At 41.5% G+C, this 18,697-nt stretch overlaps 1 protein-coding gene across 4 annotated transcripts in view; it reads right to left on the reverse strand.

The window, feature by feature from the left end:
- Positions 1–404: 404 nt before the first annotated feature.
- The window catches only part of pigo (phosphatidylinositol glycan anchor biosynthesis, class O), a 52,985-nt gene continuing 34,692 nt past the window's right edge, over positions 405–18,697 (reverse strand). Inside the window, exons 7-10 of one of the 4 annotated variants that reach the window (XM_067985394.1) lie at positions 16,541–16,717; positions 7,796–7,983; positions 5,986–6,056; positions 405–1,983 (exon numbers count right to left, since the gene is read on the reverse strand). In XM_067985394.1, the coding sequence (XP_067841495.1) occupies positions 1,854–1,983; positions 5,986–6,056; positions 7,796–7,983; positions 16,541–16,717 (566 nt within the window). In that variant the 3' untranslated portion in view covers positions 405–1,853. Of the gene's footprint in view, positions 1,984–5,985; positions 6,057–7,795; positions 8,001–16,540; positions 16,745–18,697 lie in introns of those variants that run through there. The other 3 variants (XM_067985387.1, XM_067985401.1, XM_067985407.1) reach the window with 3 other exon arrangements.

Below are 18,697 nucleotides of genomic sequence, written 5' to 3' on the forward strand. Positions count from 1 at the left end.
AGTCAGGAAGAACAGGGGCGATAGGTGAGAGGATACTGGCAGGGGGGTCTGAATGAGTTGCAAAAATTAATACTCTTAACAAAATATAGGATTCTGTTTTTGTAAATTAACTAATGGTTCGAATGGACAACAGAGTGTGGTTCCAACGTGGCATGCCTAGAATTAGCAACCACAATTACACATCTTAGCGATACCATTAGCTAAGGCACTGAATGAAGGCCACACACTTCCCTGCACAGAAAGGGAAAAAACACAATGGAAAGGCCACCAAGCCAAGCTCCAGTAGTTCAATTACAAAAGGGATGATGTGTGGCAGACAGGTGGTAAATAACGTAAAAGAATTGTAGCCCAAATCATCATGCAAAAATTTAATATTTACCAGAAATAAACACAGCAAACAAATCCTGTATTCAACTTTTATTTTTGAATTTGATGAAAAATATGCTGACATTATGGAATTTCAAAAACAAGCAAGTAATTCAACATTAAATTTGCAACACAAAAAAGCAACACACTACTATAGCTCTAAGTGAACAGCTACTCACCATTATCTACAGCAATCATGTTGTCTCATTGATTTCTGGGGGAGAAACTATTTAATATACACTGCCACAGTAAATCCTTAATATAATGCAGCTTTTTCCAAGTATTCCTTTGTAATCAATAAGTTGTTCATTGCTAACCATATTCACAAACCTTTTATTAAAAAAATAATTAAGCCTAAACACCAACATAAGGAGATGTTTGTGTTATGGTAACATAATTTAAGGTTACAGTAGGTATTTTGTCTTTTAAAATTGGCTGGGGGCAAAAATCACACATCCTTCAACATAAACCAGTTCCGCATTCTAGGATGAATTCTCTGCTCATGTAACAGGGAATAATTGAGGTATAAAAGAAAGCAAAGTACCTCCCTACATAAAAATCAACTGTTTCATTTCTCCAGGATTTAGTGATCCTCTTAGGCATTCCAAAAATTGATGCATATATTGCTATGAAACCCAGAATGTGATTTATTCAAACGAATGAAATTGCTATGCTACATAGCTTACAAGGATTCCACAAAATACGTATATGCATTCGGCTTTAGTCGTACAAAGTACGGCACGATATTTAAATGTGGAGCAATTCTCTAACAGGTTTACAATCTGGCCATCATTAATAACCATGTTAAAATGTAGTACTTGCATATTAAAAGTTCTGCACCACTTGTTTTTATTTTGTAATTAAATCTGATAGGCAATAAGAATTTGGCACTCTAGAAAAACCTACACTTTGACAGAAATGTAAGCCCCTTCCATTCCACAAGATGGGAACAGTTCTTAAATAACTAAATAAAATTATGACAGATACAAAATATACAAACAGAAGTGATATAGTTGACAGTAATTTTAATTGTCTCCATTTTTTGCAGTGATGTACTTTATGCATAAAAGTAGCAGACCCAACACAAGTAGTCTACATGCTTTTGTACTGGAACCATTTCTGCTAATTCTGTTAAGAATTTATCACCAAGCCTACAAAGTGTTAAATGCACACTTATCTAGTACAAATAAATTCTCAAGTAATCACTTGTCAACCCTAAGAAATGGCAAAAAGTTCTACTTTTCATTCACAGTGGTTCAACCTCTTTTTCACTAGTGTGTACAATGAAACTTCAGCATGTGTTTGTTGGGTACACAAGGCATTAAGGTAAATTGTGCTTCTTTTACAGCAGCAACTTCTGATGTCCAGAGATACAGTTCATAAAAGTTAAGGTTCATTTTCTCTTAGTATGCAATTTAGTTGAAATCTGTCCCATTTTAACTATCTCCAACAGTCCCTGCTGAGCCCTGTTGTAGTAGTGTTAATAACTACCTTGATTGTTTCAGAAGGAGCTCTTTAAACCACTTGTTGACAGCAACATCCACACGCATCATGAAGCAAAAAGTGATAAGAAGGTAGATACTTGTCACAACAAAGGCCAAAGCCTCGAAAAGAAACCTGGGAAGGTAAAGGAAAGAAAAAAAAAATCGCAACTTAATAAACCTGAGAAATGATCAGTACCCCTACTTTACCACAGAATGGACAAGTGAGAATACTTGATTGTTAACTACTGCATATGGGAATTATAACAAGTGGTGGTCTAGAAACAATTCATGCGTGCCACAGTTACAAGAGAGTTGTGCAAGTCTCACATTTGTATTTAAATAGCCTGTTTACTGTGGTCAAATATTGTAATACTTTCATATCACATCACCCTTATATTAGTATGGGCTACTGCAAATGCTGAGAACACTTTTACACTTTCTGTATCTCTGAAATGGCTTTCACCCATCTCCAAGAAATATTTTTCCAGCATCTTAAAATTATGAAATGGAGAAGGGGGGAGAGGGGGGGAAAGAGAAGGAAATAAATTTGTGGGTGAACCTGCAGAAAGGAAGGATAGTTTCACATTCCATTAAATATACTCCAAGCTTCCTAATTTGTACATCAAGTGCGACAGCCCTGCCCTGAATAATTATCTAGCACATCAATCATCTGAGAAGTAACTGGCATCCTTCCTGATCCTGAATAAAAAGCCAAGTCCAAGATTTGGTAAATGTTGAGAGTCTAACCAACCTATGGCTAGCCTCAAAATTGGTGCTGGAATCAAAAAAGATGTCAATTCCCATTCAGATGGCCAACACTCAACCCAAGCTGTCACTTAGGGCTTACATTCCACCCACTCCGATCCAGATAACCCTGTAAGCCAATGCCTGAAATGATAGGGTTGTCCTGGCTGGTTAAGCAATGGGAAACTTACCCGTGCACATGCTGGTTTTATTTATATAATTATATATATTATACATGTACACACATACATTTAATAATTTTTCTGGAGAAAATGCTCAAAGAGTGAACTTCTTGCACTCTCTCTCCTCTTCTGTTTCTTTCCACTCTTTCCAAGTGGCATTTTCCTTTACTGCACAGTTTTTCTATGACCTCATCATTTTAAAAGTGTATATTAATACAACTTCCTCATTTTGTCAGGTTCAGTAAATCCTCCACACCAGTTGTCCAGATGAAGTCATCAGCTCACTGTTGACCCAATCTTCAACAGTCATAATAAAAAATGTGTATCACTCTGTATTTCAAATTTTGTCCAAAAACATTACACAGAGTTTATAAAGATATGGAAGTTTTTTGAGCCCATACTGGTATAAAGGTGAGAATGTAAACCATTAAAACACTACACCATAACATCATTTCAATTTCTAACACGACATTGTCCTTAATAGAATTATAGAAAATTTACGGCAGAGAAGGAGGCCATTCGGCCCACTGTGTCCGCACCAACTGTGAAACGAGCCACCCAGCTGCATCCCACTTTCCCACATTTGGTCTGTGGCCCTGCAGGTCACGGCTCTTCAGGTGCACATCCAGGTATTTTTTAAATGAGTTGAGAGTTTCTACCTCCAACACCCTCTCAGGCAATGAGTTCCAAACCCCAACACCCTTTGGGTGAAAATTATTTTCCTAATTTCTACTCTAATCCTTCTACCAATCACTTTAAATCTATGCCCCCTGGTTACTAACCCCTCCGCTAAGGGAAATAGGTCCTTCCTATCCACTCTATCTTGGCCCCTCATAATTTTGGACACCTCAGTCAAATCACCCCTCAGCCTCCTCTGTTCCAAGGAAATCAACCCCAGCCTATCCAATCTTTCATCACAGCTAAAATTCTCCAGTCCTGGCAACATCCTCTTAAATCTCCTCTGCACCCTCTCTAGTGCAATTGCATCCTTCCTGTAATGTGACGACCAGAACTGTGCGCAGTACTCAAGCTAAGGCCTAGTGTTATATACAGTTCCAGCATAACATCCCTGCTTTTATATTCTGTGCCTCGGCTAATAAAAGAAAGCATTCCATAAGAACATAAGAAATAGGAGCAGGAGTAGGCCAATCGGCCCCTCGAGCCTGCTCCGCCATTCAATAAGATCATGGCTGATCTGATCCTAACCTCAAATCTAAATTCATGTCCAATTTCCTGCCCGCTCCCCGTAACCCCTAATTCCCTTTACTTCTAGGAAACTGTCTATTTCTGTTTTAAATTTATTTAATGATTTAATGCCTTCTTAACCACCTTATCTACCTGTCCTGCTACCTTCAGGGATCCGTGAATATGTACTTCAAGGTCCCTCATTTCCTCTACACCTTTCAGTATCCTCTCATTTATTGTGTATTCCCTTGCCTTGTTTGCTCTCCCCAACTGCATTACCTCACACTTCTCCGGATTGAACTCCATTTGCCACTTTTCTGCCCATCGAATCAGTCCATGGATATCTTCCTGCAATCTATAGCTTTCCTCCTCACTATCAACCGCACGGCCTATCTTTGTGTCATCTGAAAATTTCTTAATCATGCCCCCTACGTTTAAGTCCAAATCGTTAATGTGTACCACAAAAAGCAAAGGACCAAGTACCAAGTACCAAGTCCTGCGGCACCCCACTGGAAACAGCCTTCCTGTCGCAAAAACACCCATTGACCATTACCCTTTGCTTCCTGCCACTGAGCCAACTTTGGATCCAATTTGCCACATTCCCTTGGATCCCATGGGCCTTTACTTTTTTGACCAATCTGCCATGTGGGACCTTGTCAAAAGCCTTGGTAAAATCCATGTAGACTACATCATTTGCGCTACCCTTATCGATCCTCCTTGTCACCGCCTTGAAAAATTCAATCAAGTTAGTCAGACACGACCTCTCCTTAACAAATCCGTGCTGACTATCCTTGATTAGTCCGTGCCTTTCTAAGTGACAGTTTATCCTGTCCCTCAGAATTGATTCCAATAATTTGCCCACCACCGACTGGCCTGTAATCACTCGGTCTATCCTTCGCTCGCTTTTTAAACAACGCTACAACGTTAGCAGTCCTCCATTCCTCCGGCACTACGCCAGTATCAAATGAAGTTTGGAAAATGATTGTTTAAGCCTCCGCTATTTCCTCCCTGCCTTCTTTTAACAGGCTGGGATACATTTCATTCGGCCCTGATGATTTATCCACTTTCAAAGATGCTAATCCCCTTAATACTTCCTCTCACACTATGTTTATCCTATCCAATATTTCACACTCCTCCTCCTCAACTTCAATCCCAGTATCATCCCTCTCCTTTGTGAAGACAGACACAAAGTATTCATTAAGAACCATACCCACATCTTCCGCCTCCACACATAGTTTACCTTTTTGGTCTCTAATAGGCCCTACTCTTTCCTTAGTTATCCTCTTGCTCTTAATGTATTTATAAAACATCTTTGGGTTTTCTTGGATTTTACCTGCCAGTATTTTTTCATGCCCTCTCCTTGCTTTCCTAATTTCCTTTTTAACTTCACACCTGCACTTTGTATACTCCTCTAAGCTTTCCATAGTTAAAACAATATAATGAACCAATCCTACCCAGTATCTCATCTAAAGTAATTGCAGCAGCAATAAAACAGTCAAACAACTGTTATGTCAGAAGCACAGTAGGAGAAATGAAAAAGCAATAAGTTGCATAAAACATCCAGCTATAATTTTTTCTTTATTTTGGTTGGCCTTCATGTGTCATAAATAACCAGATTCAAAAAGGACATGCATTCATTTCCATTGGGGAAAAAAAACCTAAATTGGCTCCTTTTATTAAGTGTGAAATTGATTAATTTAAAATGTATGAAAAGATGGTGCTGAATTTGTACACACTTTTCTCCATTTCTGTGAAAAGTTCCACATAATGCACTTGCACAAAACAGACACCTGAGTCTAACGTTTACTCTACATTGTAAAATGGTTTACATTATATGAAAAGTTACAGCATCTAAATTCTTGATATCTGTACAATGATACAATAATGATAAATTATACCGAGGGCTTCTAAGCACGTTCTAATGCAAGAATAGTAAAAATCAATGCGTCGCCTTAAAAAAAAATTCTTGGAAATTGTGTAATTCAAGTCCTATGCTTCCTAATTGCTATTAGTTAACTACTCACTTCGGTGCAAAGATCTTCCACACCATTAAGTGTCTCCTCAATACAGCAGCAGCACACACAGAAGCAAGGAGCTGTGTAGAGAAAGAAAATAAAACAGCTTATTCTATTTTTCCTTAAAATCTCAAAAGAACGCTTTGAAGACAGACTGATTACAATTAAATGTAATGTACAAAGAATGTAAAACATTTAATTGTAAGCAGTCTGTCTTCAAAGGCAAAGCAGTTTTTTTGTTAAGGGCATCCTCTTGTCTACTGTTTTTCAATGTCGTTCACAAGATTTGTAGCAAGTAAAATCTAATAACTACGACTTGGTCAATTAGTTTAAACATTTCTATTTAATTAAAGCCAGTGCCCCCCAGTTGGTACTTAACTCAATATTTCCAATCTACACATACAAGCTATCTATTAAACAGAAACATTTTCTTCCCAGCATTATCAATAATGAAAATATTTATTTTTTCCCTTGTGGTAGATTTTAGAAGCATGCCATTTGTGTACTCACACTATTAACTTCTATTTTTCACCTCCAGATTCTAGTTATGGAATTTGCAGGAACTCTGGTGAACAGCAATGGTGTATGTGCACAAATCACACAACTTCTCTCCAATGCAAAGACTCAAACACTTTTTTTTTTAAAAACAGGATATTTCCTAGTTACTAAATGCAATAGTCATCTCAATCTTTAATACTTCAGTGTGAACACCATCACATAGCAACTGCATCAAGCAGCTTATCCACTGTCCGCCATGACACTTGCCTTGGGTGAAAAGTAAGATTAGAACAAAACTGCCCCCTCCCAATTGCACAGTACATAACTATTAAAAATAAATATAAAAGTAATTTTGAGGTAGTAACCTCATTTCACTGTTCAGATGAACAATGGCAATGCTAATGCTAATGGAACACTTTTGGTCACAGAACATCTAGTGTTCGAATCAAGTCCTCACAGTCCATTGGAGCATGATAAGAAGGGATAGTAGCTCCCTCTCCTCTCCCCTAACAATGTGCCTTTGTCTATATCCCAGAGCAGCAGCTCCGAATGCATCACTTCCCACATCAACCACTTTTATGCTGTCTCTAATTGAGATTGATAATTTAGTAACAATTTGTACAATGGTCCATGCCACAGACCTTGAGGCTTTCCAAACTCTTTCATATAGAGCCCTTACAGGTTTTAGAAACAGGATAATTAATTTCCACTGGTCTGAGCTGGATTCAAAACCAAGTCCAAGAGATGGATTGGCATTATGCCAATCCAGCTCAGTTTGTGCTAAGATTATTGTTTTGCAATTACTCCCAATTTATTTCTTGTAATAAAATAGATATTAGGAAATCAGTTAAAAGACAGTTACATTTCTTCAATACAAAGCTGCATGTCTTAAAAATATAATTATGGGCAAACTGTAGTGTATTGGAACAAATTTAAAATGCTATGTAAGAAGAGTATCTGAACATAACACAAAGGACAAAAACAAGAACACAACCATTGCACTGTGAACTGTATACTGCAGTGTTAGAGAATGCTTTAGTCTATGGGAATCTCTGGCTTACCTATTGATGAGTATAAATTATCTTGGTATTTTTAAGCTCCGAGCAACCAGAGGGTCAAATTAATTAGACATCTATTATCATTAATTGCTGACTACACCCTATTATTACATTACCTAATATTTAAAATATTTGCAATCTAATATATATTATGCAGTTCGTCAAATTTTATGGCAGTGGCTAATTCAGTATTTACTGACAGCACTATTGCAGAAGTACTGTAACTCAATGACTTTTGTATTGAACAGATAATATAAAAGTACCTGCACACCGTAGACAAACAAGTATCGCATTCCCAGTTGCAGCATGGCTACAGAAAACATCTGAGGATTTTCTCGCAACCTCATCTCCATCACCTGATCCTCATCTCCAGATTCCTTTTTGGTGCTCTTATTTTTAGAGTTTTTCACTTCACGAACAAATGGCCAAAGCAGCAACAAGGGACATCCAACTACCGCAAGAATATAACTGAAAAGTCAGTTAAAAGTTTCAATGCATTTATTGCAAGGCTGATATTTTCTCATTAATGTGCTTTTAGCCACCAGTTCTTTCTCTTTTATATAAGTTCATGCCTAGTAATCCTGTTACCCAAGAAGCTAGTGTTATGGGCAAACTGTAGTGTATTGGAACAAATTTAAAATGCTATATAAGAAAAGAGTATCTGAACATAACACAAAGGACAAAAACAAGAACACTACCAAATATGGTCACATGATATGCAGTATACCTTCAGGTGGCTTTCTATAATCATTTTTTTCCCCTTCTTTCCACTTCTAGAGATGTTGACTGAGAGTGGAGTATGGTTCCACAGATGCTAGCAGCCTGCTGGTGCCTCATTCAGTCTTGCAATTCTGGATGAGAAGCACTGGCAGGTGATCAGACTGTGGGAATATCACTGTCTTCACCCAATGTCCACAAAGAGATACTTTCCAGAAGGAGTCAATGGAAAGCAAGCAGGAACTATACCGATGCAATTTTTTGCTCTTCCTAGCCAAAAGGCGCTAATGCCTCTATTGCAGTGCCTCTATTGCAGCCCCAATTAAGATCAGTTAATTCAGTACAGTAGAAGGATCAAATCTGGTCAGTATGCCTGAGCTACACAGTGAGTAGCAAATTTACCAACTCCATCATGATCACCTTTATTATCTTTTCATTTGTCACACCACCTTGAATGCTCCCACTGGATAATTATAAAAGAAACAAACTTTACTTATTTTAAACTGTACTATAAAAGATAAAAATTGTTGGGAGTTTAACGCACTAATTTAATCTCAGTTCTGTTCATGTTTGTAAACAGCTTAAATACTTTTGCAGTTTATGACATCACCCTATCTACTTGACTGAATCACTGCCTTGTAACTCATGACCAAATCCTCCATTCATTCTAACCCCAGAACACAACATACCAGAAGAGTGATGTATAAGTAAAACCATTTCAGTGGGTTTAGAGCGGATCTGGCCCGGGTAAATTGAAATCAAAAATTGGCAGGCAAAACTGTTATCGAACAATGGATGGCCTTTAAAGAGGAGATGGTTCAAGTACAGTCCAGGTACATTCCCATGAGGGGGAAAGGTAGGGCAACCAAAGCCAGAGCTCCCTGGAGGATGAAAGAGATAGAGAGTAAGATGAAGCAGAAAAAGGGAGCGTATGATAGATGTCAGGTTGATAATACAAGTGAGAACCAGGATGAATATAGAAAGTACAGAGAAGTGAGAAAGGAAAGAAGAGGGGCAAAGAGAGAGTATGAGAATAGACTGGTGGCTAACATAAAAGGGAATCCAAAAGTCTTCTACAACCATGTAAACAGTAAATGGATAGTAAAAGGTGGGGTGGGGCCAACTAGGGACCAAAAAGGAGACCTATGCATGGAGGCAGAGGGCATGGCTGAGGTACTAAATGAGTACTTTGCATCTGTCTTTACCAAGGAAGAAGATCCTGCCAAAGTCACAGTAAAAGGGGGAGGTAGTTGAGATACTGGATGGAGTGAAAATTGGTAAGAGGAGGTACTAGAAAGGCTGGCTATGCTGAAAGTAGATAAGTCACCCAGTCTGGATGGGATGACTCTAGGTTGCTGAGGGAAGGGTGGAAATTGCAGAGGTGCTGGCCATAATCTTCCAATCCTCCTAAGATGTAAGGGTAGTGCCAAAGGACTGGAGAATTGCAAATGTTACATCCTTGTTCAAAAAAAGGGTGTAAGGATAAACCTGGCAACTACAAGCCAGTCAGTTTAACTTTTGTGGTGGGGAAGCTTTTAGAAACAATAATCCGGGACAAAATTAAGAGTCACTTGGATGGGTGTGGATTAATAAAGGAAAGCCAGCAGGGATTTGTTAACAGCAAAAGTTGATTGAGTTTTTTGATGAGGTAACAGAAAGGGTTGATGAGGGCCCTGCAGTTGATGAGGGCCCTGCAGTTGATGTTGTGTATTGACTTTCAAAAGGCATTTGATAAAGTACTGCACAATAGGCTTGTCAGCAAAATTGAAGCCAATGGAATAAAAGGGGCAGTGGCAGCATGGATATGAAATTGGCTAAGTGACAGGAAACAGAGTGTGAACGGTTGTTTTTCAGACTGGAGGAAGGCAGAAAGTGGTGTCCCCCAGGGCTTGGTACTAGGACTGCTGCTTTTTTTAATATATATTGATGACTTGGGTGTACAGGGCACAATTTCAAAATTTGCAGATGACACAAAACTTGGAAATGTAAACAGTGAGGAGGATAGTAATAGACTTCAAGAGGACACTGACAGGCTGGTGGAATGGCGGACCACGGCAGATGAAATTTAATGCAGAGAAATGCAAAATGATACATTTAGGCAGGATGAACGAGGAGAGGCAATATAAACTAAATGGTACAATTCTAAAGGGGGTGCAGGAACAGAGAGACCTGGGGTATATGTGCACAAATCTTTGAAGGTGGCAGGACAAGTTGAGAAAGTGTTTAAAAAAGCAAACGGGACCTTGGGCTTTATAAGTAGAGGCATAGAGTACAAAAGCAAGGAAGTTATGTTGAACCTTTATAAAACACTGCTTCGGCCACAACTGGAGTACTGTGTCCAATTCTGGGCACCGCACTTTAGAAAAGGCGTGAAGGCCTTAGCGAGGGTACAGAAAAGATTTACTAGAATGGTTCCAGGGATGAGGGACTTCAGTTACGTGGATAGATTGGAGAAGCTGGGGTTGTTCTCCTTAGAGCAGGGAAGGTTGAGAGGAGATTTGATAGAAGTGTTCAAAATCATGACAGGTTTAGATAAAGTAAATAAAGAGAAACTGTTCCCATTGGTGAAAGGGTCGAAAACCAGAGGACCCAGATTTAAGGTGATTGGCAAAAGAACCAAAGGTGACATGAGGAAAAACTTTTTTATGCAGCATATAGTTATGATCTGGAATGCAGTGCGTGAAAAGGGTGGTGGATGCAGATTCAATCGTGACTTCCAAAAAAGAATTGGATAAATATTTGAAGGGGAAAAATTTGCAGGGCTACAGGGAAAAGAGTGGGGGAATGGGACTAACTGGATTGCTCTTACAAAAAGAGCTAGAACAGGTTCGATGGGCCGAATGGCTTCCTTCTGTGCTGTAAAGATTGTATGACTCCTGCCACTGTTTGGTAGACGGCTTGGCCAAAAGTGATTAAGTTGCGCCAGTTTAAGTCCAGCTGTTCCATTAGTGGTGAACCAGTTAAAAATGAATACAACTTAGTTTAACTAGCAGCCAGCATTACTATATTTGAGATCACACATTCAAGTTTCAGAGCAATCTGACAGGTCAATGTACAAGCTACAAGTCTGAAGAATAGTATCAATTCTTATCCAATCATTTATGGTGGATTACATCTCTGCAGCAAATAAGCGCACCTTGGAGAAGTAGAAGCACAGAGCCTTTCATCTATGTACCAAGGCAGTTTCCAAAAAGCTAACTATGATCAACAACACAGGTTCAAGCAGTAAGTAGATGAGATGGACATACAAGGAAGATCCCAAATTCGATTCCTGATGTGTATTAAGTTAGCTGATCTCAGTTAGGCAAAAAGGTGGCGGGGGGGGCGATGGGGAGAGTTCTTACTCCTGATCACTATCCAGAACATAGGAACAGGAGTAGGCCATTTAGCCCCTCGAGCCCGTTCCACCATTCAATGAGATCATGACTCATCTGTGACCTAACTCTATGGGCTCGATGCTACCAGGGCTGCGGGTTCGCGGCGGGGGGGCTATTGGGCGCGTGGGTAACGCGCCCGGTGAAATTAGTCAGCCACCCGCGCGATCACAGCCCAATTGGATCCACTTACCTGGTCTTCCGGGTTCCCCACTGCTGATCTGCGCATCGGGCGGGCTGTGCATGCGCAGTAAGATCTGTCAGCTGGAGGAGCTCTATTTAAAGGGGCAGTCCTCCACTGACAGATGCTGCAACAAATAGAAAAAATTACAGCATGGAGCAGCCCAGGGGGAAGGCTGCTCCCAGTTTAATGATGCCTCACTCCAGGTATCAATACATGGGGTGAGGAGGAGGGGGAGGACAGAGATCTTCCCCCCGGCGGGCGGGAGGAAGCGGCCTGCCTCTGCCACCAAGGCCTGGCTCGAGGTGGCAGAGGAGGTCACCTGCACCACCAACATATCGTCCACCTGCATACAATGCAGGAGGCGCTCCAATGACCTCAGTAGGTCAGCCAAAGTGAGTACACTTACTCATTCCCGTACATTCCATCTGCCACATCACCGCCCCCACCCCACACCTCCTTCTGCATTGCCAACACTACTCTGTCACATCACCCCTCATACCCACTCAAACCTCATCCTCATCTTACCTGCACTTACTCACCTCGCCAGTACTCATCCCGCCACTACCACTCAACCCAATCCTCATATAATCTCATGGCTCTATCTCATACTCACCCTCTCGTGCATCTCTTTCACGCTCAGCCTCACTCAACCTGCCACTACCTGTGCTGCAGCCACAGGGCATGCATCACATATGTGCAGTAGGCAGCGTAAGGCAAACATGTCGTGAGCACGAAGGGGATGCACAAGGGTGTTTGAGGGTTTGTCATGGTTGTTACTTATATTGAATTTCTGACTAACTCACATTACATATTATATTGGCACCACTACTGCCATGTCTTTGCGAATCTTGTCTGGTTTGTGCAATAATGCCCTTTCCTGAGGATCGCTATGAAGACCCACAACTGATGCCACCCATTGTGTCACTGCAGAGTGGGTGTAGGTGCATTTGCAGGCATCTTTTGTGCAGACGGCTGAGAGACGTTGGCGATGTCCCCGGTGGCACCCTGGAAGAATGCGGAGGAGAAGTTGTTGAGGGCAGTGGTGACTTTGACAGCGACAGGTAAGAAGATGGTGCTCGGGCCAGCCAGGAGCAGCTTGGCATGAAGGAGGCTGCAGATGTCCACAACTACATGTCGAGTGACTCTGAGCCTCCGTGTGCACTGCTGCTCCAAGAGGTCCAGGAAGCTGAGCCTCGGTCTGTGGACCCTGTGGCGAGGGTAGTGCCCTCTGCGACGTATCTCTCTCTGCGGTAGCCCTTCCTCCTGCTGTACAGGTGGATGTGTCACAGCACTCTGTTGTGGAGCTCCATGTGTCAGAGGTGGACGGCGTGGATGGCGAGGCTGGTGATGCTGTTCGCCCTCCGAGGAGGTCATGACTGCAGCTACGGCGGCCCCCATCTGGAAGATGTACATCTGAGGGGGTCCGCAAGGTAGGTACATGTCTCTGGACCCCGGGGTAAGTGTGCAGGTTGGTGACTTTGATTGTCAGGAGGAGGGTGCTGGAGGCCAAACTTTGTCCCAAGTGACAGAGTGGTCTCCTGCAATGAGTGAGGGTCTCTCCCCACCTGTCAAATGGACCTTTGCAGCTGCCACAGGCTGACAGCTGCAACAGGTCCATTTGAACTGGGAGTGTTTCCCCCAGTATGGGAAACAGTCCCAGTTTGCTATAAAATCCCACCCCACCTCACATAATCCCTTAATCAGGTCAGTTAATGACCTGAACAAGCAAAATAAATACCTTCAAGTGGAACCCCGCTGGCTTTAATTGCCTGCGGGATTCCCACCAGCGGGGGATGCGCGCGCACCCCGGCGCGTCAGTGGGGAACCCGGAAGTGGGCGGGTTGGAGCCGGGCTCCGGTCCCGCTCCGGGATTCTCCGATTTTCAGAGCCCCCCCCGCCAGGAACACACCCAATAGCGGGTGCTAAAATGATGCCCTATATATCCGCCTTAGCCCCATATCCCTTAATACCTGTGGTTAACAAAAATCTATCAATCTCAGATTTAAAATTAACAATTGAGCTAGCATCAACTGCCATTTGCGGAAGAGAGTTCCAAACTTCTACCACCCTTTGCATATAGAAGTGTTTCCTAATTTCACTTCTGCAAGTTCTGGCTCTAAATTTTAGGCTACGTCCCCTAGTCCTCGACTCCCCAACCAGCGGAAATAGTTTCTCTCTATCTACCCTATCAGTTCCCCTTAATACCTTGAAAACTTAAATCAAATCACCCCTTAATCTTCGAAATTCCAGAAAATACAACCCTAGTTTGTGTAATCTATTCTCGTAATTTAACCATTGGAGTCTAGGTATCATTCTAATTAATCTATACTGCACTCCCTCCAAGGTCAATATATCCTTCATAAGGTGCAGTGTCCAGAACTGAACACAGTATTCCAGGTGTGGTCTAACCAGAGCTTTGTATAGCTGTAGCTTAACTTCTACCCCTTGTATTCTAGTCCTCCATATATAAAGGCCAGCATTCCATTAGCCTTTCTGATTATTTTCTGTACCTGTCCATGACATTTTAATGATCTATGTACATGGACCCCTAAGTCTCTTTGGATCTCCACTGTTTCGAGCTTTTTACCATTTAGAAAGTACACTGATGTATCCTTTTTAGGTCCAAAGTGGATGACCTCACACTTGCCTATAATAAAATCCATTTGCCACAGTTTTGCCCATTCACTTGATCTATCAATATCTCTGAAATTTTATGCTTCCATCTACACTGCTTACAATGCTGCCTATCTTTGTGTCATCGGCAAACTTGGATATGTGGCGCTCCATCCCGTCATCAAAGTCATTAATAAATACAGTGAACAGTTGAGGCCCCAACACAGATCCCTGTAGTCACATCCTGCCAATTTGAGTACCTGCCCATTATCTCTACTCCATTTGAACAGCAGGAGACAATTTCCTAACCAGGTCAATAACATGCCCTCAATTCCATAAGCTTCAACTTTAGCTAAGTCTCTTATGAGGGACTTCATCGAATGCCTTCTGGAAGTCCATATAAGCAACATCCATAGACATTCCCCCGACCACTACTTTAGTCACCTCTTCAAAAAATTCAATCAGGTTCGTCAGGCTTAACCTACCCTTTACAAATTCATGCTGGCTCTCTCTCTGATCAGCTGAAAATTTTCAAGGTGTTCAGTCGCTCTATCCTTAATTATAGACTCTAGTACTTTCCCGACTACAGACGTTAGGCTAACTGGTCTCCTTCTCACCTTCCTTAAATAGCGGAGTGACGTGCAATTTTCCAATCTAAAGGGAAGGTTCCTGAATTGAGAGAACATTGGAAGATTATAGTTAGGGCATCTGCAATGTTCTCACATACTTCCTTTAAAACCCTGGGATGGAAACCATCTGGTCCTGGGGATTTGTCACTCTTTAGTGCCATTATTTTCTTCATTTGCTCACGTCAATTATGGTGAGTCCCCAGTTCCTAATGCAAAATTAGTTTCCTTGGGTGTCCAGCATGCTACCCTCTTCCTCTACTGTAAATACTGAGGCATGTCTGCCATTTCCTTATTTTCATTTACAATATCACCATTATCAGTTTTTAAGGGGCCCACATTGCTCTTGAACACCCTCTTTTTCCTAATATAATTGTAAATTTTTTTTGTGTTGATTTTGCAAGTTTCTTTTCATGCTCCCCTTTTGTAGCTCTTACTATGTTTTGTCAGCTTTTGCTGTTCTTTCTGTCTCTCCCAGTCGCCAGGGTCTGTGCTATTTTTTTGCATTTTTGTATGCTTTTTCTTTCAGTTTTTTTGTCCCTTACCTCTTGTCGTCCATGGTTGGTTTTTTTTGGCAAGTGGAGCTCTTGTCCCTTAGCGGTATAAACTGGTTCTGTACCACGTAAAAAAATTTTTTGAACACCTCCCACTGATCTTCTGTCGTTTTACCCTATAAATAGATTTGCCCAGTTTACTGTAGACAGTCTCTGTCTCATTCCGTTGAAATCGGCCTTACCTAAATTTAGAAAAAACTGCTTGAGGTGCTGATGGGAAGGACAGGGTCAGGTTCAATTGTAATGCACCCAATGGTGGAATAGCCCATTAACACTGTCTAGCCTCAAACAAGAATGACTGTTAGAAACATAGAAGTTTACAGCACAAAAGGAGACCATTCAGTCCATTGTGTCTGTGCTGGCTCTTTGCAAGAACAATCCAGAACTAATCCCATGCCCTGATCTCTTCCAATTGCCCTGACCTCTTCCCCTGCTTCAAATGTTTATCCACTTTTCCCTTAATGGTCTCTGCCTCAACTATTCCTCGTGCTAAAGCATTCCATGCTGCACTAGCTCTCTGCATAAAGGTACTATGGATAACTAGAGCTGATGAAATCGTATCCCCAGCAAAGAGTCAACATCTTCAGAAATAGCAGAAGAGCAACATTTAAAAAAAACTCAAGTTCACAAAGTACTACAATTAGCTTCAAATTTACAACATGTTCAATCACTTCTTGAAAAATCAGCAATTTTTCTTAAACAAGGCATTTAGTTATTATTTTAGTCTCATGGAGACTATTTGTGAACTTGCTCCAGCAGATTTGTTTGAAATACTTCAGGAAATTATGAGATAGATTTTTGAAGGCACCCATAACCAGCCAATTAGCTGGTGACTTCGATAGCAGCTCTCATATTTCATGCCACAGTATTCTTTGCAAATATTCATTTAAAAATAGACTGTTGAACACTGTCAATGTTTTGAAAGCAATAAAGTAATTACCTGCAAACAGAATATGAGAAGCAAAGGTGTTCATTCCCACCAATAGTGCTGGCAGTATATTGGTGCTATGTCCTTCAACAAACCCAACAAAAGCTGCATTCCATTGGATAGCTGGGAATGTTGGCTGATGTCCAGTGGCATAAAAGAACTGCGTAGCTGAAAAGGCCCAGGCTGTAACTGCATACCAAGGGACAGAGAAATAGCCTTCAAAAAAATAATATTAATCAGTACCAAACATTGGTGGGGTTACCTATCAAAACCCAGTAGTAACTAATGATTAGTTTGAAAAGCAATTTCTCAGCCACCTGCTGAAACCAGTTTAAATACCAACATTTAAAAAGTTATGTAGGCAGGTTTGAACTATATAACTCATGAATTTTCACTATATTTAATAACAAGTTATGCATGAATATACCAATGCTCAACAATATACTTGTCTAAGAAAAGGCAAGTCACCCAACTATTTGGAGGATCCACTGCAGAAACAATTCAAGACAATTACAATTAAAGAGAGGAACTTCAAAAGTTAGTAGGTATTCTGTTCTTGGGATGTGGGAGACACTGGCAGCACAATATTTATTACCCATTCCTAGTTGCCCTGAGGACATTAACAGTTACCCATGTAGTGTGGAACTGGGGTTATATCTAGGCAAGAGTCAGAAAGGGTGACTGATTCGTTCCATGAAGGCCATTAGTGTACCAGTTGGGTTTTTAAACAACAACCTGGCTGCTTTCATGGTCATTTTCCTTCCTGATGCTAGCCCACAAATTACCAGATTGATTGAATTCAATTTCACAGTTGGACAAAATGAGAATTTAGAGTCACGATCTCTAGGTTACTGGTCTCATACCATTTAAACTACATTTAGAATGAGTAGAATTTTATGAACAGTTTAAGACTTGGGTTTGGATAACATTTTAAACACAGTATACAAATAACAGTAGATTATATCTGTTCCAAATGCCCACTAACAAATGATTGTAAACATTGGTCAACCGTAGCACACTAGTGCTTGAACATGAGGCATCTAACAATCTCCAACATGTAATCTATCGTTCTCCAGATGACATGTTAAGAGATTGGCAAGCTCATTCTCCTAAAACATTCAAGTGAGGATGTTAAGACTGGGATTCTTCTTGTTAAACGCCTCGTGCTCAAGCATTGTTGTGTTACCTGTTTTTTTTAAAAAATTTGTTCATGGGATGAGGGAATCGCTGGCAAGGCCAGCATTTATTGCCCATTCCTAATTGCTCTTAAGGTGGTGGTGGTGGGCCGCCTTCTTGACCCGCTGCAGTTTGTGTGGTGAAGGTTCTGCCACAGTGCTGTTAGGTAGGGAGTTCCAGGATTTTGACCCAGTGACAATGAAGGAACGGCGATATATTTCCAAGTCGGGATGGTGTGACTTGGAGGGGAACATGCAGGTGGTGTTGTTCCCATGTGCCTGCTGCCCTTGTCCTTCTAGGTGGAAGAGGTCATGGGTTTCGGAGGTGCTGTCGAAGAAGCCTGGGCGAGTTGCTACAGTGCATCCCGTGGCTGTTACATACTGCAGCCACTAAGCGCCAGTGGTGGAGGGAGTGAATGTTTAGGGTGGTGGATGGGGTGCCAATCAAGCAGGCTGCTTTGTCCTGGATAGTAGCGAGCTTCTTGAGTGTTGTTGGAGCTACACTCATCCAGGCAATGTAGAGCATTCCATCACGCTCCTGGCTTGTGCCTTGTAGATGGTGGAAAGGCTTTGGGGCATCAGGAGGTAAGTCACTCGCTGCAGAATACCCAGCCTCTGACCTGCTCTTGTAGCCACAGTATTTATGTGGCTGTTCCAGTTAACTTTCTGGTCAATGGTGACCCCCAGGATGTTGATGGTGGGGGATTCAGCAATGGTAATGCCATTGAATGTCAAGGGGAGGTGGTTAGATTCTCTCTTGTTGGAGATGGTCATTGCCTGGCACGAATGTTACTTGCCACTTATGAGCCCAAGCCTGGATGTTGTCCAGGTCTTGCTGCATGCGGGCACGGACTGCTTCATTATCTGAGGGGTCGCGAATGGAACTGAACGCTGAGCAATCAGTGAACATCCCCATTTCTGACCTGATGATGGAGGGAAGGTCATTGATGAAGCAGCTGAAGGTGGTTGGGCCTTGGACACTGCCCTGAGGAAC

This window comes from Heptranchias perlo, chromosome 1 (assembly GCF_035084215.1).
Source record: "Heptranchias perlo isolate sHepPer1 chromosome 1, sHepPer1.hap1, whole genome shotgun sequence".
NCBI classification, from domain to species: domain Eukaryota; kingdom Metazoa; phylum Chordata; class Chondrichthyes; order Hexanchiformes; family Hexanchidae; genus Heptranchias; species Heptranchias perlo.